This window comes from Myripristis murdjan, unplaced genomic scaffold (genome assembly GCF_902150065.1).
Source record: "Myripristis murdjan unplaced genomic scaffold, fMyrMur1.1, whole genome shotgun sequence".
NCBI lineage: Eukaryota > Metazoa > Chordata > Actinopteri > Holocentriformes > Holocentridae > Myripristis > Myripristis murdjan.
This window is the reverse complement of record NW_021941804.1, coordinates 39,958-64,348: the sequence shown is the minus strand read 5'-3', so window position 1 is coordinate 64,348 and position 24,391 is coordinate 39,958. Positions and strand designations below refer to the sequence as shown.

At 39.7% G+C, this 24,391-nt stretch overlaps 2 protein-coding genes across 2 annotated transcripts; both read right to left on the bottom strand.

Annotated features, from left to right (window-relative positions):
• Nucleotides 1-6,281: 6,281 nt before the first annotated feature.
• Nucleotides 6,282-17,198, bottom strand: LOC115356786 (KIF1-binding protein homolog). The gene is given in 17 exon segments (XM_030048005.1): nucleotides 6,282-6,931; nucleotides 8,218-8,299; nucleotides 8,302-8,402; nucleotides 8,494-8,668; nucleotides 9,284-9,446; nucleotides 10,347-10,421; nucleotides 10,707-10,773; nucleotides 10,775-10,841; nucleotides 10,844-10,853; nucleotides 10,988-11,061; nucleotides 11,064-11,099; nucleotides 12,010-12,103; nucleotides 12,979-13,103; nucleotides 13,416-13,474; nucleotides 14,712-14,791; nucleotides 15,161-15,259; nucleotides 16,755-17,198. Coding segments are annotated over 17 exon segments (1,890 nt in total). The 3' UTR covers nucleotides 6,282-6,792.
• Nucleotides 17,199-18,360: 1,162 nt separating this feature from the next.
• On the bottom strand, nucleotides 18,361-24,210 carry LOC115356782 (mitochondrial pyruvate carrier 1-like). Its single transcript, XM_030048004.1, has 5 exons — nucleotides 24,028-24,210; nucleotides 21,943-21,946; nucleotides 21,523-21,619; nucleotides 20,722-20,854; nucleotides 18,361-19,360 (listed from the first exon to the last, which is right to left on the bottom strand). The coding sequence occupies exons 1-5, from the start codon at nucleotides 24,096-24,098 to the stop codon at nucleotides 19,336-19,338; spliced, it is 330 nt and encodes a 109-aa protein (XP_029903864.1). The 5' UTR covers nucleotides 24,099-24,210; the 3' UTR covers nucleotides 18,361-19,335.
• Nucleotides 24,211-24,391: the final 181 nt, after the last annotated feature.

Sequence of the window (24,391 nt, the reverse complement as noted above, 5' to 3'; positions counted from 1 at the left end):
TTGCATCACTGGGCTCAACATAATTGTGCCTTGTCAGCATACTATGAAAAGAATATACTCTCTGATGCTGTTGCCTACAGTCGTGAGAGCATGTACAAGGACTAAGGCTTGTGCAACATCACGTCATGTCTATCTGATGCATAACCCCTCCACCCACCCCACAAAAAGGAACCTCTTCTCACGGATGTGTGAACGAAACTACACTACTCACAAAAAGTTAGGGATATTTGGCTTTCGGGTGAAATTTCAGGATGAACCTAAAATGCATTATAATCTTTACAGGTGAACTTAATGTGACCTTCTGTAAACTTTTGAATGCACATGAGCATTTACGCTGGACGAGGGACCAGTGGGCCTCAGTGCTGTTCTCTGATGAAAGCTGATTCATGTTGAACAGAAACGATGGCCGCCAATGATGTTGGAGACGTCAAGGAGAGCGCTATGCATCAGCCACTGTTGTCACCAGACGAGCCTTTGGTGGTGGTGGTGTTACTGTGTGGACAGGTGTGTCTAGTCAGTACAGAACTGCCCTACACTTTGTGAATGGTACAGTGACAAGCCCATACTACCTGAATAACATCATTAATCCAGTCATTGTGCCCCTGCATGAACAACACAGGCCTAATTTCATCTTCATGGACGACAATGCTCCAGCTCATCGAGGTCGTATCATTAGGGAACGGCTGCTGGAGACTGGGGTACCTCAAATGGAGTGGCCTGCACTTTCTCCAGACCTGAATCCCATAGAAAACCTATGGGATCAGCTGAGTCGCCGTGTAGAGGCTCGGAGCTCTGTACCCCAGAACCTCAATGACCTGAGGGCCGCCCTTCAAGAAGTGGGATGCCATGCCTCAGCAGACAATAAGTCGACTTGTGAACAGCATGAGATGTCGTCGTCAAGCTGTAATTGATGCTCAAGGGCACATGACAAGTTATTGACGCTGACATTTTTTGTTGTGGTATATCCACCACTGTTGTTGGCTTTTGTTTCAAGAAATTGTTTGAGATGAGGAAATCACCAGTGTATGCTTCTACTTAAATGCCCTACTTTCATGATATAATATCACTGTAGTGTGAACTTTTTACATTTTCCATAAATTTCACCCGAAACCCAGATATCCCTAACTTTTTGTGAGTAGTGTATTTCAAATGCAGCTAGAGACTGACTCGGGTCTCAAGGTGACCAGTGAGAGCGCTGTGGTCAGTCACATCAGATGAGACCAGATCACTGACACCTACAAGGACCAGAGCTCAGATCTGACAGGCATTAGTGCTGAACCTTAGACCCCTGCCGACTCTGATGAGGGCGGCCTCTGTGCTTATTTATTAAGCCCTTTGATGCAGGCCATTTAAAGCAGAGAAATGGAATGGCCAGTGAGCTGAAAACACACACTGTTGTCTCACTGGGTTCTTTACAATGTAGTGTAGTTTACTGGAATCAATATATAATTTTCCCGGTGAATCTGCTGTTGGAGTTTTTGAGATGAGAGGTGACAGGATGTTGCAGTTAAACATGTTTGCTGTTTAAATGTCTAATATGAGGAAAACCAGGGGCGAAGATCCCATTTCATTACTGGGGGGACAATAAACAGCAAAATTTCAGAGTAATTCCTGGGGGGGACATGAAAAATTGCTGTCTGGCACGACTGTACCACCCTCTTTCTCTTCTTTGCTCACTGTTCTGTTTCCACTACAGTCCATCAAAGTAGCTTTACAAGAACTAGAAACTCAAAATAAGCTCTAAAACTAGAGGAAATACTTTGAATAATCCAACTACATCAAACTGTTCTTCAAAAAACATATTATTTAGTGTCAACAAAAAACAAAGCAAGATATGGCATCAAATAGTGACATACAGTATATGTTTGAGCTGTACACTGTCCCTTTTAGATCAAATAAGAAAATGAAATGAAACTATGCCACAAAATAATGCAACTTAAAATGCAATAAATAGAATAAAAATAGATATCTGTCTAGAGACAACTCAAAATATCAGTAAAATCTGAATTATTTCTGACATTAATATCCTGACAGACTTTTTGAAAGAATAAAAAGCTCAGTATCTGCTCCTCCTGTGGTCTGTCCTCTCTCTCCGTCACTGTCCTGCACTCGCTTGAGCCTGTAAACAATCATTAGCTATTAGCTTAAACAATGAGCTGAAAGAGGCAGGTTTTGGACCAAGCAGGGAAAAATATCGCTTTTCATATTACAGCCTTGTGCTTGGTGAACAAGTGGTGTGATAAATGACTCACTGGCTTTCACTTGAGGAGGTTTTCTTGCTAGTTCTCATCAGGCTGCTGCCTCTCGGGCTGACGGACTGACTGAAAGTTAGTCAAAACCACTTTGAGGCATGGGGGGTCATAAATTTTAACACTTAAAAACACACTATTTTACATTTATAATTAGCACCGCTTGCATTGTGCTTTCATTGAATATTACTATATTATTCAAAATTACTTATTAGTGTTAACAATTTTAACACAAACAGCTGATCCCAAAAGTTAGAAAACTCAAAAACCTCTCTATACGAGGGGTTTAATTTTAATTTTGTCCAGCTGCTCCGGCCTGTTGTGTGGAAAGTGACTCTGATGATTCTTAGTTATATTTCACAACATTGAGCAAATAATTTTGTGGAAGTGTGTTTTAGACTTACAAAACCCATGAGTAATTCAACCATTTTGACTTCTCTAAAACTCTTTCTGTAGTGGCAAAGCTTCTGTAGGGCAATGACAAATTACAGTATAAAATATTAAAAGTTCAACCATTATGATGTTTTACACATAATAGGCATTTTACTTTGTTGGTGTCTGCAACATTTGCAGAAATAATACATGAGATGAGATTTACTAATTTATAGCTATATAGATATGAATACCCATACCACCATACTTATGTTGGTGGCTCTCAACCTTGTTACACACTCAACTCTTTGTTTTGGGTGTAAATGTGTGGCATAGGGAACTCTGACATCAAATAATGTTTTTTTTATTTGCCTTTTTGGCCTATTTTACATATTTAAATCCCCTTGAGATTACTGTTACTTGTTATTACTAATAATTTAGTATGTCACACAAAATTGACAGATGTCATACAGTGTATTTCTTAACATTACCAAAGTCGTTGTGTGATGCCTTCAGGGGTATTGACATCCTGGTCGAGAATTGGTGGTTAATACTTGTATGTGTGTTTGTAGTTGATCTTGGACAGTGATTGTGGATTTGAGCATGAGATCCCTCTCACAGCCACAATCCAGAGAATCGCATATAAATCGCACTTCAGGGTGGATTTACAGTCACACATCTGGTCCTGGGAGTGTGACTCAGAATGAAAATGTTTGCTTCCCGATGTCAGGGGGTATTTGTGGCTGTTGTCACGAAACTAAATGAAAGGTTAATTGAAGAAGGAGAAGAGAGGAGGAGAAGGAGAGAAAAAGGAAGAAGAACAACAGCAACAACAATGACAACAACCATGACAACAACCCACCTCAAACTGGACCTAGATTTACCTCATTATTTGAGAAATTTTGTCTTGTGGAACATTCAGTTGTCGTACTCACATCCACCCCATACTATGTGAATTAGAAAACAACTCTTAGGTCACATATCATCCAAACAGGATATTTAAAACAAATACATAATTGAATAAAGTATACCTGTGCTGTTACATGATAAAACAGTTTTTATGTGACTAGCTGGTTGAAGGGCACTGACAATGTTTGTTACTCTGATGATTTTGAGTTTAGATCTGTGAAATGTACTGATTTTTTTTTTTTTTTTTTTAAATCAGAATACAAAAATCTAGTAAGCAATACAAACGTTGGCCTACAAATGCTGTACAAGAAGGGATAATTCCTTGAATTTTCTTTTCCCACCTCTTAAACAGATTGTTACTTAACTTCCCTTTATTTTTAACCACAAATCAAAATGTCATAGACATTTCACTTGAAATGTGACGTTACGCAAGATATGCAGTGTGGTAAGATGCAGTAAGATGTTGTAGATAAAACTAATAAACTACTGGCAAGAAGGTTTCATGAGACTTACACCTTACACAGATTAACCTATGGTGCAAACCTCATTGTGTGTGCATGCAAAATTGTGTGGCATACTTGTTGCATTTATTTTTGAAAACCCTCATTTGACAGCTGTGATTGTGATCAAACATGTGACCATGAAGTCATGAGATCAATTCTCTCACAACTACATCAAACACGCTGTCACGGGGATCTTATCAGTCAGCCGCCCAATAGCACAGCTCCTCAAACCACAAGTGTGTGAACCATTGTTGAGTTGACACAGAGCCACATCCTGTTGCACACTCACGGTTGGTTTGGACAACGAACATGAGCAGGTCAACACTTTTATGACCTCTGTTGTAATGCCTTCACCTTAAAGAGGAATCCAGCTCAGATCAACAATCCAAGAACTCTATCCCACAATATAGAAAGCATCGATTTCACCCACACTATTTATTATCCATGTTCACAGATATATATATATATATATATATATATATATATATATATATATTATATTTTATATTTTTTTTTTTTTTTTTTTTTTTTTTTTTTTACAGGATAATGTACTCATACACTATATTGCATACATATGAACATGAGTGACATCCCATTCTTAAACCATAGGATTTAATATGATGTGGGCCTGTCCTTTGCAGCTATAACAGCTTCAACTCTTCTAGGAAGGCTTAGGAGGTTTAGGAGTGTGTTTATGGGAATTTTTGACCATTCTTCCAGAAGTGCATTTGTGAGGTCAAACACTGATGTTGGACAAGAAGGCCTGGCTCTCAGTCTCCGCTCTAATTCATCCCAAAGGTGTTCTCTCGGGTTGAGGTCAGGACTCTGTGCAGGCCAGTCAAGTTCTTCCACACCAAACTCGCTTATCCATGTCTTTATGGACCTTGCTTTGTGCACTGGTGCGCAGTCGTGTTGGAAGAGGAAGGGCCATCTCCAAACTGTTCCCACAAAGTTGGGAGCATGAAATTGTCCAAAATGTCTTTGTATGCTGAAGCATTAAGAGTTCCTTTCACTGGAACTAAGGGGCCGAGCCCAGCATCCGAAAAACAACCCCACACCATAATCCCCCCTCCACCAAACTTTACACTTGGCACAATGCAGTCAGACAAGTACCGTTCTCCTGGCAACCACCAAACCCAGACTCGTCCATCAGATTGCCAGACGGAGAAGCGTGACTCATCACTGCAGAGAACACGTGTCCACTGCTCTAGAGTCCAGTGGGGCGGTGCTTTACACCATTGCATCCGATGCTTTGCATTGTGCTTGGTGATGTAAGGCTTGGCTGCAGCTGCTCGGCCATGGAAACCCATTCCATGAAGCTCTCTACGCACTGCTCTTGAGCTAATCTGAAGATCACATGAAGTTTAAAGGTCTCAAGCTATTGACTCTGCAGAAAGTTGGCGTCCTCTGCGCACTATGCGTCTCAGCATCCGCTGACCCCGCTCTGTGATTTTATGTGGCCTACCACTCCGTGGCTGAGTTGCTGTCGTTCCCAATCGCTTCTACTTTGTTATAGTACCACTAACAGTTGATTGTGGAATATTTAGTAGCGAGGAAGTTTCACAACTGGACTTACTGCACAGGTGGCATCCTATTACATTACTATTACAGCACATGCTGGAATTCACTGAGCTCCTGAGAGCGACCCATTCTTTCACAAATGTTTGTAGAAGTAGTCTGCATGCCTAGGTGCTTGATTTTATACACCTGTGGCCATGGAAGTGATTGGAACACCTGAATTCAATGATTTGGATAGATGAGCGAATACTTTTGGCAATATAGTGTATCTACACCAGCTACCAACCAGGTGTTATGTAGTTTTGAAGAAACGTGAATAGAGTATATCTGCCATGGCCGCTGCTGGAATATCAATGCAGACAGATGTTTCACAGGAAGTGACTACACGACGTTAACTGTGAAGAATAGTAAACTTGAATAGTAAAGAACAGATCTGACATGAAAATGTTATTTGAGATATATCTTTATATGAGATAAGGTGACAAAAACACAATCAGTTTGTAAGACATAACAAAATGAGATGGTTTTACACACATGGATTAAGACACTTCTCCCTGTGGAGCTCTCTGCATTAAGGAAATTCATAGTCTGAATTCAACTTTTTTTCAGTTCAGAACCCAAACAGTATAAGAGTGACTAAAACATACTGGTACTCCCATAATATGGAGACCAACCAGAAACAGCCCAATAACCCATTTAAGTCCGACTGCACAGTACAACAAAAAAATTAAAAAGTGAAGTAAAATAAGCCTTAATTCTATCTTAAAATACCTGCGAAACTGATCCCACTTCACAACATATTAACCTCAGTGTGTATTATTTTATTCACAATATTGGTTTACTGTTATCGCTATATATCTACATACAACATGAGGACATTCTGAATCCTCACAGACAGAATTAACAGACAAGGTGCAATGGAGGAAGTTGGCATCATGCAAATACAGGTATTTTTAAGAGCAATTCATAGTTTTCAAAGGCAATCATGTCGCTGCCACAAGCCTGATCAATAACTATCACTAGGGAACTTGATCCCAGTGCTTTCAACTCTTTACTCAACAGAAGATACACAGCCTGTAGTTAGCAGCAAATTCACTGTGTTTTCAGGACAGCATCAGCTAACAAAATAATGAAGGAAGTCAGAAAGTTGTTTTAAGGATGGCTGATTTGAGTTAACTGCCTAACGGATTAGTCAGCTAATTCAACCAAAAAGTTAGTTGGTCGGTCAACAGGGGCAGCCTTCAGTTGTTTGTGGCCATCCTGGCTTTCAGGCGGTTGATTTTGATTGGGAGTAGTCCGACCATCTCCTGGCTCAGCTCCAGCTCTGTCTCCACAGCAGCCACGGCCTCAGGGTGGGCCTCACAATACTCGACTACATACCTACAAAAAGAGGCGGAGAAAGAGAAGGCAAGTCAACACATACCACTTTAACAACAACATATACCACTTTAACAACAGCATATACCACTTTAACAACAGCATATACCACTTTAACAACAACATATATCACTTTAACAACAACATATACCACTTTAACAACAACATATACCACTTTAACAACAGCATATACCACTTTAACAACAGCATATACCACTTTAACAACAACATATATCACTTTAACAACAACAACATATACCACTTTAACAACAACATATACCACTTTAACAACAAGCGAACATGTGTTACAGACTGGAAGGTGGCTGGAAGGGATGCTTTCACTTCTGTTTTTTATTTCTTAGCAATATAACTTAAAATTAATAGTGGGATATGGATTGGGACTGCAAATGAATGGGGGATGAGCTGAGTAAATTTGACTATCTAGGTCAAAAGTCAAGATCAAGGTCACTAAGAGGTCAAATTTTCACATTTCGGGCTACATCTCCGTAATGAAGCTTCATGTGGCAGATTGTGCAGCGTGGCAGACGTTAAGTTCCTGACTGCACTAAAAAAAAAATTTAAAAAATAAAAAATTGTGACAGGTTACATTAGCAGAAGTCCCCGACCACATATTTCAACTTCAGGTCAACTGGTCACAATCCTCCAACTCAACTGAAAAACAGAACTGTTGCAGGGTTCAGAAAAGGGGACTAAGATGTCAGGTAACTTGTTAACACTGAGCCCAAGTACTGGATGGTCGTGGGACTTAAGGCCAAAATAAAAGGGATAATAGATACACAGATAGATTGCAACATCTGTCTCACTCCTTAGCTCTATTCTTTCTGTTTCCCTCGCGCCTGTGTCTTACACATCTTACTGTCACTAGACTGTTGCCAGATCAATGAAGATCTGACCCTGCAGGCTTTACTGGTAGCTGCATGTCATATTAGCACCTTAGGTAATTGAGCTTATTCTTTTATTGAACCCTTAAGTAGCAGCCAGGTGTCCGCTGAATGTGTAAAAATATACATGTTATGTAAAGATGTTTTAGTCTGAGTTTTAGAAGTTCAAGCAAACAACTTAAGGGTTGACACAGGATCAGGGCACTCACATCCTGGTACTAATTTTGAAGAGAATAAACCTGCCAATGACGTAAAGGAAATTTAATTTACTAGTTGGCTATAATTCATTTACTAGACCTGTATAATTTATGAACCAACGACCAGCACCACCACCAAAAGACTTTCAATTTTCACATAACATAATATCACAGAGATACATCTCCATACTTGTAGTTGTCCAGAGACTTGTTGAGGTTGTCCAGCTGAGCGGAGGGTACAGAACAAATCAGTCTGCTGTGGAGTCGGGCACTCTGAACCGGGCCACCAGAGCCGGTCTCAGGACCTCCTCCTCCAGGCGCTCTGGAAACTTCCCCTCCGGAGAACACAGAGAGTCAAGGAACATCTGGAAGTATCTGAGAGGAAGAGGAGAAAATGTGTTTGAGGCAGAGTCCCACAAAAAATTTAAAAAAATTAATTTTAGTTCATATAGAGACACACACTCACTTGGCAGAAGAAGAGCAGAGGTGGTTGAACTTCTTAATGGTGTGGTTATCCAGAGGCTGTGTGTCTGCCTGTCTGTTGGCCAGGGACAGTTTCAGGTCCATCATCTCATTGTAGGTCTCAGCCAGCTCAAACATCAACTGTCGGCGAATCAGTAAGTAGTACTGGGCGTTCAAGTCTGTAGACAGAGGAAATGAGACGGATGAACTTTAAACAGACATTAAGAGAGTAAGATCCAAATCCTTTATTTGGTAGTGTGATCCTTCTTGGATGTTTTGTTTAATATGCAAGTGACAGGTTGTTTTATTTTCTCCTTTTACTCAACAAGAAGGTGCTCCATTTTATAGGTGGAAAACACTTCAGTAAACCTTGCAGACGAAGTGACTTACTGATGCTAAAAAATTCAAAATAAGACAAAAACAACCATTTGAACTGTATGGTTTGTCAGAGGATTCAGAAGCCTCTGCAATGGACTTACTGAATGTATCATCTGTTTGTATTCCTTTGTTGTTGTTTTTTTTATATATATTTCTTTTATTAGCATTAAATAATAATGATGGGTATAAAGTTTATATGTATATGTTGTCGTGACAGATTCCTATTTTACGGGGAAATGAGTGACTGACTCAACAGGAAAGTCAGCCTCGTGAAGCAGGGCATTGCTAAAAAAACAGCATGCTTGATCAGTGAACCTACTCTGGATAGATACTTGAAAAAAAAACAACAACTGTGCTTGCCTAAAATACATGATCAATAAATAAACTGAAGTCAAGTAAGTAAGTTATTACTGTACCGTTGCAGATCGGCTCTAGCATATCGATTCGTCGCTTGTGCATTTTGCAGCGTCGCTCAAGATCCTCCTCGAAGAAGGCCAAGGCCTTGAACAAAGCACTGTGGTCCTGCAAGATCTCTATGTGGTCTGTCACATAGCCATCGATCTCAAAGTACTCCTTGGCCTGCATAGTTAGGAGGACACACATTGAAACCGCTTCAGTCTTCCTTCTCTGCTGTGTTTCTGGTGACAGTGGAGGCCAAATAAGGCGCTTGAGCTCATCCTCACTCTTGTGAATTCAGACACTGATGAATTTGTTCAGCAGTGTCTAAGAGGTCATTACCATTTTGAAATATCAAAAATCACCAGTAACAGTATTTGGACCATACTGTGCATTTGGTTCTGAAAAACAGCCTCATTTTTCTATTTTTCCTGGCTGTAATACAACCAGGCAGAGTAATCACCAGACCGAATGTCTCCCACAACTTGACTGCTGATGTCTGTCACTGCCATATTATCAGCAGGCCAAAAACACTGTAGGCTGAAGGCATTCTTTGACTTTCTCCAAGCAAAAACTCATCAATATGAAAACAACTGTACCGTTTGATGATACCTTTGCAGTGCATTCTGTTAAGTGTCTAAAAGTGTTACTTAGTAAACTCAAAGCTGAAGATTTTTTATTGCAGTGTTTTTGTCACTTGCTGCCTTGTGTTAGCCACCAAGCCCACTGCTATTGTCTGACCTCTTTGGCAGTTTCCCAGCCCTCCCTCCAGTTCAGACACAGCCACTTCCCAGTGTGCACCACAGTGCTTGTTGCTGCTGCCCTCTGCTGTTGGTCTGGGGAGAGTGCAGGCTAACACATACCACCCATGATGCTGTACATATGGGGACGTTGGCAGTTTCTTTAACTTGGCATCGAGGAGGTTCAGCAGGGGAGTGGAACGTGCCCTGACCTGGGCATCCATGTCTCTGTTTATTTTTAGTGTAAGAGTGTGTGCACGGATTAAGTGGATTTGTCCTATCAGATCTTCAGTAAAGTGCTGACTGATGTGTGTGTGTGTGAGAATGTGTGTGTGGTGCATACCTGTGTGACATAAGTCTGTCCCACCAGAAATACAGCCCTCGCCTCAGTGAAGTCCAAAGGGAACAAACAGCGCACCTAGAAAACAGGCAATACATTTATCCTGAGGAGGTGGGTTGATCTCATCTAATAATTTATGTGTGGACTGATGGTGACTGCTGAACATGAGTTACATTATTATTAGTATTATTTTCTAACAACATGTGGCAATAAACAAGACATTAGCTGAAGATCTGTCTAGGAAGCCAAAGGTGATAATTAGTAGTTTCAACATGGACACTCCGGTCCAGGTTACTGTAGTGGTAATGCTAATGGTTGGAAGAGTAATAGTAGGAGTAGTAACAGTGTCCATGGAATATAGACCTTCTCTTCCAGACTGGCGATGGAGTCGAACGTGTCCTCTGAACCAAAAGTAGAGCACTCTTCCTGTCCTTCTCTCTGCTTCCTCCTCCCCTCTTCTTGCTCTCTTCAGCTCTTCTTGACGCTCAGTATCCAGCTCCCAATGTTGTCCTGGGTGAAAACACACATGTACATGCATTTATAAACATGAAATAACATACAGACAATGGTGTGTCTGTGTGTTTGTGTGTGTGTGTGTGTGAGAGAGAGAGAGTGAGAAAGTGAGAGAGAGAGAGAATGAATACCTGTAGCAGTTTCTCAGCATCCTGCAGCAGGTTGAGACAGTATTTGATCCAACACCTGGCGATCTCTGCCCTCTCTGTCTCAGCTGGTCCCTGCGCTCCCTCTCTGTCTCACCTGGATCAGACAAAGCAAGAGAGGAGAGGGAAATAGATGTCAGGAGGGAGGGAAGAACAGATTTATACAGAAACATCTTCCAATGCTGCTTTTAAATCAGCTGAGAAATAACACAAAAAATTAAGTCATTCTCTTCCTAAATGGTCTTGAAAAGTCACCATCTTCTCAGAAGAAAGCCTTTGTCCTGATTTTAGTTGGTACAAAATGCTGCCAACAGACTCTTATCAGGCACTAAAAAAGGTACCTGTATGACATTTAGCTTCACAGGTTACCTATGAGCTATGAGTATCTAATTAAATTTCAGTGTATACTGATCACCTTTAAGGCATCATTAGAGCTTTTATCCACATATGTACTTGTGAGTAGTCTGAGATTGTCTGGCAAGCCTGAAGATGAAGAACGATAAAACCTTTACCTCAACTTTGAACTACCTTTTCATTATATATATATATATATATATATATATATATATATGTACTGTTTTAAAGTTTTCACATATACTATATATTTCTTCTGAATCTTTATAGTTTCATGTTTTATAATTTTTATATTGGCCATTATATTTACATACTTTATCTTGTCTTTATTACTTTTTTAACTTAATATGTTCTGTTTATAAATGAAGCACTTTGTGAAATTTGCTTTAGAAAAGTGCTATACAAATAAATTATTATTAGTAATAGTACTAGTAGAGGTGGTATCTACTACCTACTTGACAGGCAAACACTATCCTCTCTAGATTTTCAGTCCTGTCACTTCTGATTGGATTCTGTTTGGTCAACAGCTTTGCTGCCATCTGCTGCACATTCAGCACCAAAACAAATTACTATTTGGTTTTAAAGAGGCAAAAACCCCACAGAATTTTACAATGTTTACATATGCAGATGGGGATAAATAAAAAGATACTTACTCTCTTGTGCTGCAGCCTCAGAAGGAACCTCCCCTGCCAAACCTGCTATGACCGTGGCTGCTGAGAGGCAATGTCTGCCCTCCATGTAGCGACCCTGCAAAATACACACACCTCTGAACTGTAATCCTGGAATTGAAGTACCTATGACAACTAATTTGCACTGAAAAACTGACACGCAATTTAAACTTGTCCGTTGTCTTTGCAGTATCTAAAAACTGTGACGGCAAATCAGAAGTTACAATTTGGTTATAAGCTTTTGATGATTTTAAAACGTGGTTGCAAGGAATAATGGCTAATGGTGAGAATATTTTCCTGTGGACAAATGTATGAATTGTGAGAAGGACAAATGTATGAACTGTCAGAACTAGAGGACACTGTAATTTTACTGTGGAAAAATGCTTTTCTGATAGTTTCTTGATCCAACAGTGTTGATGTTAGCAGGTGATTTTAGTTTTTGTTCTGAGGTTTTATGACCAAATATGTTTATCAGTATTGGTCAAGTTTAGTCATTTTGTTATGTCTCTCTCTCCCTCTCTCACTGCCCATGTTATCTGCTTTAAGCCTGATTCAAACTTTTCTTAGCCTGTCCTTGCCTGTGTTACAGATGTGCTCTGTGAGTTTGAGAGCTGGGTAGAAAGAAGGAAGTAAAACAAGATGGTATGAAAATATGCATCAATGTCATCTAAATAACAATACAAACATTAACAAATAATATTCAGTATAAAACTATGGGTTCATTAAATTCAATGCCAATTCATCTCTAATAAATAATACATTTTAGTCTTGTCACTTTAATGACAATGCAAAAGTTGTTTTTTTTGCTTAGCTTAGCTAATTGTTTAGATTTGTGGTTTTATTAATGTATTCAAGACTCAGTTGTCTAAAATAAGGTTTAAGTGGGTATTTTCTATCAAAATTTTGCCTACAAAATTACTGTTATCAGAACATTGATTACCATCCAGGCCTTACCTTGGTAATATAATACTGTGAGAGTGTCGCAGCATTTAGTGCCCACTCCAATGGGTTGTACTGGTTCAGGAGCAGCTGTCTCTGTAGTGTACTATGGCAGTAAGTGGCAGCACGCTCAATTTCACCTACGGGACAACACACAAGACTCAGCATGCTTAAGATCCCTGGACAAATGTGAATTATAACACTATACTCAACAATTATGCAGAAAAAACTCTCAAATTGCTTGTTATTAAATAAGTGGATGTTAATGGTTTCAAACTGCTCGTAAGCATGATGCAACCAAAGGACAAATACCTGGAAAGAAAATGGATATCATAACTCAAAACAAATACTGTTGGTGTTTTGTTTGTTAAGGCTTTCAGACTATTAATTTACAGTAACAAGCCCAGCCTATTAATGGACTATTAATTTGCCTTGAGCAGCAGATGACTCACCAAGGTTTTTATAGACCTGAGCCAGGTAGTACATCGTATGAGTGTAGGCCAACTCAAACCTAGACAGTGAAGAGAGAGGGAAATAAAGGCACAGAAGGGAAACGAGACAGATGAAAGAAGACAGAGACAGAAGGGAAGGAGATAAAAAAGAGTGAAAGCAAATTGAGACAAAGAGGAGAAAGGCAAAAGCAAGGAAACAGAGAAAGACAAAACAAGACATGAGTTTTATCAGTATCACATCCAAGTTTAAGAGTGTGGCAACAGTGCTGGAAACATGTAGAAAGCCTACTGGGTATTTAAAATGGCATTTAACAGGAACAAGTCCTTTAACAAGAGGAGACATTCTGCTCACTTCAGGCTCATTGCAATACACTGTCAATCACGTAATACATGATTCACATTTGAAAGTTATTACAGACTGGACCTGATCATGTCAGTTCAGGCTCAGATTATTTAATTATTCCAGTGGGTCTGAGAGGGCCCAGTTCTCTGCTCAGGCGGATAGATCAACGTAATATTTCTGTGGCATCCCTGTGGTAACTGTGATATGCACATTCACACTGACCCCTGTAATATTTTGTTAGTATTCCCATAGTAACTCTATCACTTCTAGGGTTAGAAATTATGTGTTTAATCATGACAGGGGTGAATATTCAAAAAAGGGGGTTAGCCTCCAAATTTTATATGGGAGGAAATCACTGCATGTTGTCAATACATATTTTAGAGACACCCCAAAATTTCTTAAATCATGCTTTTACTAAGGGGAGCTGGACTCTCTTGGGCTCCGAGTGTTCACATCCTGCAGTAGACAGTGTTTTTATTCATCAAACAGCTGCTTTATAGCCGACTTGTACTTCAGTTTGCATATGACCCATCAGCTGACAGCTCAGCTGCCCTGGGCAGAGTCAAGTGAGATATTTTTTTCTGTTGGAAAAGTGACGGTCTGGCTGGTTGGGGCTGTTGGACTGAACCAGAGATTAAGACAGAGGATGTCAGGTGAATAGGCGTTCTCTCAATGCATCCTGGGACACATATATGTTTACACCTCAAATTCAAGGTGGACAAAGGCCCAGGCCACCTCCGAATGTGTCCTGAGTGATTGGATCTACAGACGCATTGAGGATGCATTGCTGCTGTTTACACCTGTACTTAGAGGTGTCAGCTTGTGATCAGAACATGCAGGACTAATGTTATTACCAGGATCATAGTGGGTGTGTGTGTGTGTGTGTGTGGCCTTGGCCTTGTCCGTGGAATATCAATGGGAATCAATTTCAGTATCAGTGGGATGTGAGTTACCTCTTGGTCCTTTCCTGGTGGGTCAGCTGGTTCTCTTCAGTGGTGAAGTACTCTGTCATGTCCATAGGAGGACTTCCTTCCTGGAAAAATAAAAAAAATCAGGATTACTGTCCAAGAGTATGCAGCTACTGCAATTTTCAACTATAGCCATGCTGGCTCCATATCCTAGTCACAACTGTTCCGAGAAACTAGCAGTTCAATATAAACTGATCCTTTGAATATTGGGCATCTCACTATAATACAAGTTATAAAGCAGTATTAAATATTAGAACCAATACTTAGTTCCAGCCAGTGAGTAAATGAGCCTTCAATCTAACTGGAAGTGTGTATACATCTCCCTCATACAGCAATCATAGATCTCCTCTGTTCCAGCTTTTCCATCTTGTCAGTCAGTAAACCAAGTGGTGTGTGAGAACCAGTCAGTCAGTTATCCAGGCAACCAAACTCACCTCCTTCATGTATCGCTGGTAGATGGATTCGGCTGTTTCCAGGAAGCCCTGAGCCTTCTCTGTCTCATCCCGTCCTGCCCAGAGGATGCCCAACTGGTTCTGACATACAATGCAAACAATCAATAAGTGTCAAACAATAATAAGTATCAAGATGTGTCGATACAGCAATATGCTCTCAGATAGAATGAAACTTATTGTCTTACTCAACAATGATGTAGTTGAGCATGCTACTTTTACTGTTTAAAGTGCATTATTAATATTAATAAAATTAATCTGCCTGATTTACTGTTATGGTTATAAATAAATAAAGCCATGACCAGCAATTAAGGGTACCACAGGGGAAAAAAAAAACTGTGTTCCCTGACATTGTTGGTATTTTAGTTTTTTTTTTTTTTTTTTATTATCAAAACATAACAGATGATAACAAAATGTTGGCATAGCAAACGCTGGCATTTCCTTTAAAATCTCAATCTATACATGTCACTTAGGAAATAACTTTTTAGCTACCTGGACTTTCAAGTGGATTGACTGTTATTATTGTACAGTCATTTTAACTTTTTGTGTGATTAAAAAATGTTTTGAACTCAGAACTTTTTACACCTATCCACTACCTTCTTGCAAACTAACTAAAGGCTTATCCATTTAATAGACTTTCCAAATTTAACATCATTCTGACCAGTTGCTGAAGAGAGGAATATCTTAAAATGTTTTTCAAAACCTCCAAAATGTTGGCCAGAAACTGATGGTGGGCATTATGGGTTCCACATACGTGGCTTGTTGTTATACAGATCTAACCAAGTCTGAACTGCCCATCATCAGTCCCTTTCACCAAATCAGTTGTCTGACAAAAAAATGATGGTAATCATAGGAATAGGTAACACCATGCACTGCATTCATGCACTTCTGGAATTTGAACAGATACACAAATGTCTTTAAGACCCCTGTAATTTGCCTCATCCTGATCATTGTGTTTGGCACAATCAAGGGTAGACTGAGATGAAGTATAGGCCGATAAAAGACTTGTCAATTTCTTAACCATGGACTGGCCAGGAGAATCAAGGCAGAGACAGCAAATCAATTAACAATTAACAGCGACTATCACTGACATGTCCTTAAGCAAGGCATTAAACCACTGCTCCAGTGGAGTGCCTGTGAACCTGAATGATAAATCCTAAAAAAAAAAAAAAAAAAAAAATGTTGAGAGTATATATGGTCAGCAGGTATGTTGTCCAGGTAACTGAAGCAATTTCAATTTGTAATCACCTTTGGTTGATGATGACGCGGGCACTCGAAGCGGCCGTTAAATTACATGTCGATTAAAATATCCAAATGTAGTGATAGCTAAATTATAACACTGTCACTCCGTTGACACACTGGGACTTGGTGGCCGATGCGCTCATTCAAAACAAAAGGGAGTAGTGCAAAATAACAAAATCAAAACAAATCTAACATGACGATTTGGAAATTTAGGTTTTGCTTTTACCCCATGTGTGTATACCTCAATACCTCAGCTTACGACTTGTGCTGTAATTTTTCTCAGAAGAAATGATCGGCTAGCATAACTGTCAGCTAACACAGCTTTTAGCATCCTCACCCTGACATGGATGTACAGCGACACATTTTCTGACGACACACTGCATTTCTCCAGCTGTTTCATACAGTTCATCAAATGCTCCTGGCCGGCTGACAGCTCCTCCGTCTCGATGTGGTTGACACCCAGGTAATACTCCACAGCTCCCAGTTTAGCGGCCCGCAGCCCGGCCGGCGAGTCTCCGTTGAAGCCCCGGCCGAAGCCGTCCTCCCTCTCACCGTCCACCGGCTGCTCCGTCGGCCGCTGGTCGCCGCTCTCATTTTCACCCTCGGTGGTTTCAAAACTCTTCAGCGCGCAGTAAATCTCTCTGAGGAGCTCCCTGGCCTTGTACTTGGAGCGGAAAGGATCGTTTGCCGGGTCTTTCCGAGACTCCACCTCGGACAGGTTTTGGGCGGTGGTAAATTTGTCGCAGAGAGCCCTCCACTCTGCGCTGCTAAGGGAAGCCATGTTGATGTTTCAGCTCACCAGCAGCAGGAGGGAAGCGTGTCATTGCTATACAGTGCTGCGTTCAAGTCAACTCGGAATTCCACCTGTGACCTTTATTTTATCTGGATATACAAAATAGAGCGTAGCGCGAAAAGAAAACATTACAAACAACATTACCTCTAATAACTGGGGGTTATGTTATTGCCGAGTTCCCTGTTTGGCCATGTGTCCCATTATGATTTAACTTTTCCTTTACCCAGAACCTGATAGATTCTCACTTTGTTGAATAAATTTTAAAAATGACGTCATTGTCTCTGATTTTGAGGTACAGCGGTATTTGCAAGGGCAGTGGAGGCCTCACAAGTGTTTCACTTGATGCATCTGAGGATTTGGGAAGTGGCAAATCAAGGTTTGAACTGCACTGCATGTGGTACATTGTGCAATCCAGTCCAAGAGAAGAGCACATAGAGTGTCAGTATTTACCATGGTAATGTTGACAATAATTTTGAGTTGCACTAAATCATACCATTATGTCTTCATAATCAGCTGCTTTGCCAAAGAGTGGTAGGCTACATCAAAAGCTCTTCCTGATCTTAATAATCAACTTTTATATTGCTGACTTTGGATAGGGACTCAGCGACCCCAACTATGGGTTTCAAATCCTTTAAGGAATAGGGAAAAAAACATAGATGAAGCTGCTAATGGCCCTCTTAGGAGAGCAATAATATGACAATGTTTAGCTCTATATCATTCTGGAAAGGTATGCAGGAAGTTGTTGGAATAAATTCAAATGCAAAACAGCAGTCTGATTTATTCATTCATCCCAGAGCAAGATTAAGACATGTACCATTTCCTCAGGAAATTTCTTGACAAAGCTCCAGAGGTACTGCACACTGATGTATCTTTGAATTTGTAACTTTGCTGAGAGCAAAAGCTGTTTATTTACTTTACAAGGGCACTGGGTCACTGCACCAAACTGTTAAGTGTAAATATGTAGCCCTGCTCTCCCTGACGTCACCACTGCAAGATGTCCAACGCTTAGAGGTTACCTGTGGCTTGGTCATGACTCTGGATGAGGACTTTGGAGCAAACACGATTGTAGCTGAAATCTTCAATGACCCACTGTACTTTAGGCTTAAACAAACTACCCTTACTGCGTCATTCACTGAGTCAGGCACTGAAGTGTGTTCCAGTCCTTTATTATTGCCAGTTTATTTCAATAAACCCAAAGACCACAAGAAATCAGCTTGTCAATCATGGAAAACAAAATGCGAATGACACATTAATATGAGTGAATAAATTAAAGTGATGACATAACAACACAAGGCAACACTTAATCTGCAGCAGTGGCAGAAGCAGCTTGTCTTGCCCGGCCACACAGCGTTACAAACTAATGTCCTAATCACACAGCTTTTAGCCTCAACATGTAAAACATATCAATATTTTGTATAATCAAAAAATGTGTACAGTTAACTTTGGCTCATGATGTTACTAAAATAATGATATCAAATTAGAATCGTATTTCTTTCTATTTCAGTGTACAGCATAATCCTTGCTCCACAGCACCCCAAAGGACAACTGTGTGTGTTCTGCCCCATTTTACATGAAGGTTAATGAACTTTAGTCCAAATGCTTAGCCAATAATATTCTGCCCCTGTACAGACATACTTGAACATAATGACTTCAGACATGTTTCTCTATTAAATATCAAACCTTTATTTAACCAGGTGAGTGATGAAGTAGGCTAGCACAAATATTTATTCATATGATGGCCTGAAATAAAATGTCTTATGATTATATGAACATTGCCTGGCTTGCTGTGTGCGGTACATTCTCCCTCATTATGTTTTGTGCAATGCTGCATGTAGCAAAAACCTAAGTACAGACTATATTACAGCAGTTGACCTTTATTCTTGAAGGGCAGTACCTGTTTGTTTTGTCTCTGTGTAGTAAAATATTACTAAAATTTCATGAGGATGACGAGCCACAATATCATAAATTTAAAATAAAGTTTAAGTGCCGATGTGTTGATGATTAGATGAGATTGTTTAGGTGCACCACTTTTGTTGTTCAGGTTAAGGTGAATGTTTTAGCCACAGGTTCTCGCTCTGCTGCTGGCTCCCAAAAGTGAACATTCTGCATCCGTTTCGCTCTGCCACTAAGATGCCATCTTCTTCTCCATCCTGAAACAGTACAACAACAATCAGACTGTGTAGCATTTTATTCTCTTCCATTCATTTAAAGGTTAACTCCTGCCTATTTAAAGTTAAGATCAAAATTTCATCCTTAATTCACTGTGGAGATCCATGTGACTCTCAGTTTACAGGGAGCACTGTTCTCCAGTAAAGGCCAGTGGGGTATAAGAAAAGTTTTGTCACACTGTATAAGGACCAAAACATTTTTTTTTTTTTTTTTTTTTTTTTTAGCATTTCTGTTTTATTTGATAGTGACAGTAGACAGATACAGGAAAGCAAAACATGTTGTTTTCAACTCAATAAACACACATCTGCCTGCATCTGATTTTGTAATTATCAATGGGCATGGTGTAGTATTAAATATTTTGCTTTATTCTTAGTTATATTCACGCTAATACAAACAAACAATTGTATTTTACAGAAGGTGAGCAATATCTGCTGCAGTTTAATCATGGTGATATTATAAATACATAAATACAAATGACTTTGGATGTTCAAGTTCTAACAAATAAAAAAACATGAACATGTTCAAGTTGAGGTGATAAATGTGATAAACACTCTGAAAAACACTCTGAAAACCACCAGTACGCTCATTACTTCCCAAACGCATGCGTTTTTTGCTAGAATGCTATACACAGGGCACTTCTGAAAAATCCCTTCATGTGCAGCTGTGTAGTCAGTAATGAGCATGTGACTGGATACCAGCGGCTGGAATTAAACTGCATGACGAGTGTGAGCTTTTTAAAATAGAGCTTTTGATTCCACTGGATCACTACAGTGTTTTTTTTTTAGTACAACTTTAAGATGAAAATTTGCAAACTAAAACTTTCCTCATCAGGGATTCAAGGAAGCACACAGTGATTCTCATATCATGCATTATGGGCAAATAACCCTTTAAGATCACAAAGATACAAAGATTTGCTTAAGTTTCTCTGTTGATATATATGTAAAACTAATATTCAGACTGTGCTAACTTTCCATGAGTATTTGTCAGTATTTTTACTGATATACCAAATGACAAATAATAAATAAATAAATCAATAGCCAATAAAAGTCATCATTAGTTACAGTCTTACTGCTGAGCCACCTGCACATGCTGAGTAACTTTAATTTCAATCAGTGATGCACCCTGTAATGGTTGATGGCTATAACATCCAGGACATTACAGGAGCTAAACTGGCATGACTGGAGTTATGGGGTTTGTCTCTAGGCAGCTGCTTCAACACTGCAGACCTTGCAAACACAGACACCTATTTTTGGTACAAGCAATTTTGCTAACACCCCAATAACCAACAGCATCTTCATGTGTTGTCCAGAGAGACAAAGAGACATGATACATTATGACTTACTTGTATTTGATGAGACGGCTTCCTTGGATCAGCTGTGCCGTCTCATTGGTCACATGGCAAGCAAATAGTAGCCAATTGCGTGGCTGCACTTTGTAGGCAAACCGCATGAACAGCAGTGAGTAGCAGGTCAGAGCTGAGAGAGGAAAAAAAAAAAAAACAAGAGTGGCTGGGTTATTACACCTCTGTTTTCTTAAATTAGGCCAGTGACTGCTGCTGGACAATTTCCCCTTCAGCTGAAACATGTAATAACAAAATTCATCTTCTAGCTTTATTGCCCACAAAAACAATCAAATAAGTAAGACTGCAGTAAATATGGCATATGATGTGATTACAGCATCCAAGTAAGAGGCATTTTTAATACATCAGGTGATGAAATTGATTAAGTTTGGAAAAAAATCCAGATTTTTTTTTTTTTTTTTTTTTTAGCCTTTGGAGACTAAAGTGCAAGTGCAAAAAGTCGAGTGTTAGCAACAGCACATACATGTGTTTTGGGCAGATGTGTGTTAGTATTACATCTTATCTTGTTTATGTGTGTGCGTCTATCAATGTGACGTCTGTGTGTCATGTATGTGTGGCTGCAGTGCTGCTGCGTTTGTGTGACATTACATTACAATTAGGACATTTAACTAATAATATTATCCAGAGTAACTAACAAGCAGTACAGCAGTATAACAAGTTACACAGGAGGATTTTTCCAGTCGTTTAGAAATAAAGACACAAATGACAACAGCATCACTACATGGTCTTGTGTGTGTGTGTGTGTGTGTGTGTGTGTGTGTGTGTTGTGTATGTGTATCTTACCAAAGGTCATTCTGCCACTGATAATCTCAGGGCTCTTCTTCATATCTGTGATGGCGGCTATAGGAAGACCCCAGTTAGCTACTGGACCCCAGAAATGCTGCATGCGTACACACAGACACACAAACACACAAACAAGTTAGATTTCAGCTGTTCAGCTCAGGCCCTTATCTGCTATGACATAAATACAGTGGTTAAAAGTGTAAAAATACAAGCCAGAAATGGACACACACACACACACACTCAAGGGCAGATAACCAGGTACAAAACTACTTTGCAGCACAAACAGATAAAAAGTCAGACAAGAGGGCAGACAGACAAAGCAGCTATCATCTATCTAGTGTAGAGAGATGAATAAGTAGGGAGACAGAGAGGAAAAGAGACATCCAGCTGGACAAAAAGATATCAAGTCAGAGTGCTCACCGTGCTGTTGAATTGTTTTCATTTCCAGGGGATCACAGAAGAGAGAGAGAGAGAGACAGAAAGACAAAGACAGGTCATTCTGATATTAGTAAGGTGACAAGAACTACCAGACAAAATGGGTCACAGGCCTATTTCTGGAAGGTTCACAAATGACAAGAGACTTTACTATTTTGTTTTAAATGAACCCAGCTACCAGGGTGAGACAATAAATTTATTCAGTCTGGGCCCCTACGTCTATATTCACTCAAATATTGGTCGAGGAAGGATCTTGGTCCAAGGCCGAAAAGTCTGAAATACTGAGTTACTCTGAATCGTAAATTGTACCACGCATGTCATAACACAAGATAGTGAGTTTATGGATTAGTCCACAACTTGCGACATAGTGACAAAACACACCAGCAATAAAATAAAATAATAAAAAAATTCTCTTTTGTCAGGCAGCTGGAAGAACATCAGTGGTGTCTCATGTCATCCAAGATGCTATAATACATCACTGTCTCACTTGCCAAAACCACCTTATCTAAGGCTCCTGCCGTTTTGCAACAAAGATGCGCACACCAACAAAACTTTATTTACACATCACTTAGGCAATAAACCACCAGCACACCAGGTCAAGGTCTCAAACACGTATGCTTTTGTATCTGAATGAAATTTTTACATAAGCATAAGTCACAACCCAGTTTCATTACCACCAAATTGCTCCCAAATTTACAACCCTATCAGAATCTCGCCTGACCAAGGTGTGAGGACACTAAACACCACAATTTTAAGAAATGTCAAAAAGAAATAATGCTGATAATTACATTTAGCTGTTTGACAGTAAATTTCGCCGAGCCATACATTTGTGTCACACGAAAATTTAACTGTGACGCATCCTTGGATTTATTCTTATATTCTCTTAATTTTATATATTTTATTGTTTTTATGTCCTCCTTTGTTTCTACATATTTTACTGTCCCCTCCTTTCTTTTATCTCCATCTTCTATAGCCTACATCTTATTAACATTTGTTTTTTGTTCTATCACTCAGTATTTGTACTTGTTTACTTGTTTTAAATTGCCCGTTGTCAATTAGCTGAACAGTGTCAAGAAATATCAATCAAAATGTGTCATTCCGAGTAGCTAAGCCATATTTAATTTCTTTAACAGGTTAAAGGAATAATGTAGATAAGTGCATTAGCTCTTTGAGGGTAAATTTCCCTGAGCCATAAGTTTGCACTACCTGAGAGTTTTCTCTGTAATAGAATGACAAGTATGACAGGTAATTGCCAGGTACATGGCTTATTATCTCAAAAAAAAAAAAAAAAAAAAAAAGCAATTAATGTGAGGACTGTGTGCCTGGATCAGCAAAGTGAATGGTGATGATTAAGAGAATGAACACAGAGGTTCAGTGTAACTTTATGAGACATCCACTTTATGAGTTTCCTGACCAGAACACCAAATCCCTGCCGATTCAAGGATTAGTGCAGTGTATCTGTCGCCTCTCTGCAACACAGTCATACTACATGAGTGCACAATGTCCCACATTATTATGGCCCTCATTACATTTAACTTGAACTGTTATTTCCTCAGGCCAATTAAAAATATATTCTTTCATTTTGCTGCAAGAGGTTAAACAGCTATTACTGGAGGTTAAACCACGACATTATCTAGTTCAAGAGCCCTGGTTCTCACTACACCAAGCAAGCAGCCATATTATGTAGCCTAGCTATTGTATATGGGGATATACAATATATATATATATAGACAGTACTCATTCACTGTAGCTTGCAACCAGCATATCTCATATTTACAGTCACACCGGAGGCTAAAACACCGCCGCCGCGCAGCACAGTTGACAAATGTCCTTCAAAAGTATCCGCAAATACAACCAATGTCTCCTAACATATAAAGTGAGGAGAAATCTGCATTTTGATAAAAAGAGGCTGCTTTCACGTTAACTATGTGTTAAATAGGTAAGCTAACAGCTGATACTGTGATGGTAACGATACAGTCTCATATCGGGGATTAGCTTACCGAGCTACATCATTGCTACTTGCTAACTAGGACAGAAACCCAGCCCCGGATGCCCCAAAATATAATTTACCTCATCAAATAATCCCTGAACTCTTTGCTCTTCAGGTGGTCGACAGCTTTCCGTGCGAGTGTCCCTGCCATGTTTCAGCGTGGTGTCTGTTTTGTTTTTTTTTTTTTCTGCTGTGAACTGCCCTGCTGCTAAGGACGGCGGAACTCCGATAGAGGACAACTGATCAAATTTCCGACCATAATATTGCGCTTTACGACACTGTAGCAACTTCTCAAGAGGAGAGGCGCGCTCATTTGTGGTTGCTATAGGGGAGGAGTGTGGTTGCCATGCCGTGTTTTGCTCACGGCATACGTCAGTGTAGTTCTGCTGAAGAAATTGAGATTAGATTAGGACGGGATTTGATGTTTCTGCTGTTGTTGGCATG

What these genes read in the sequence shown, in the direction of transcription:
- LOC115356782 (XM_030048004.1), bottom strand. Translation starts at nt 24,098, where the DNA reads ATGGCAGGGACACTCGCACGGAAAGCTGTCGACCACCTGAAGAGCAAA. An exon ending in CAGTGGCAGAATGACCTTTG is followed by an intron (nt 20,855 to 21,522) that starts GTAAGATACACA and finishes TTCCTCTCTCAG; the next exon opens with CTCTGACCTGCTACTCACTG. An exon ending in AGCCGTCTCATCAAATACAA is followed by an intron (nt 19,361 to 20,721) that starts GTAAGTCATAAT and finishes GTACTGTTTCAG; the next exon opens with GATGGAGAAGAAGATGGCAT.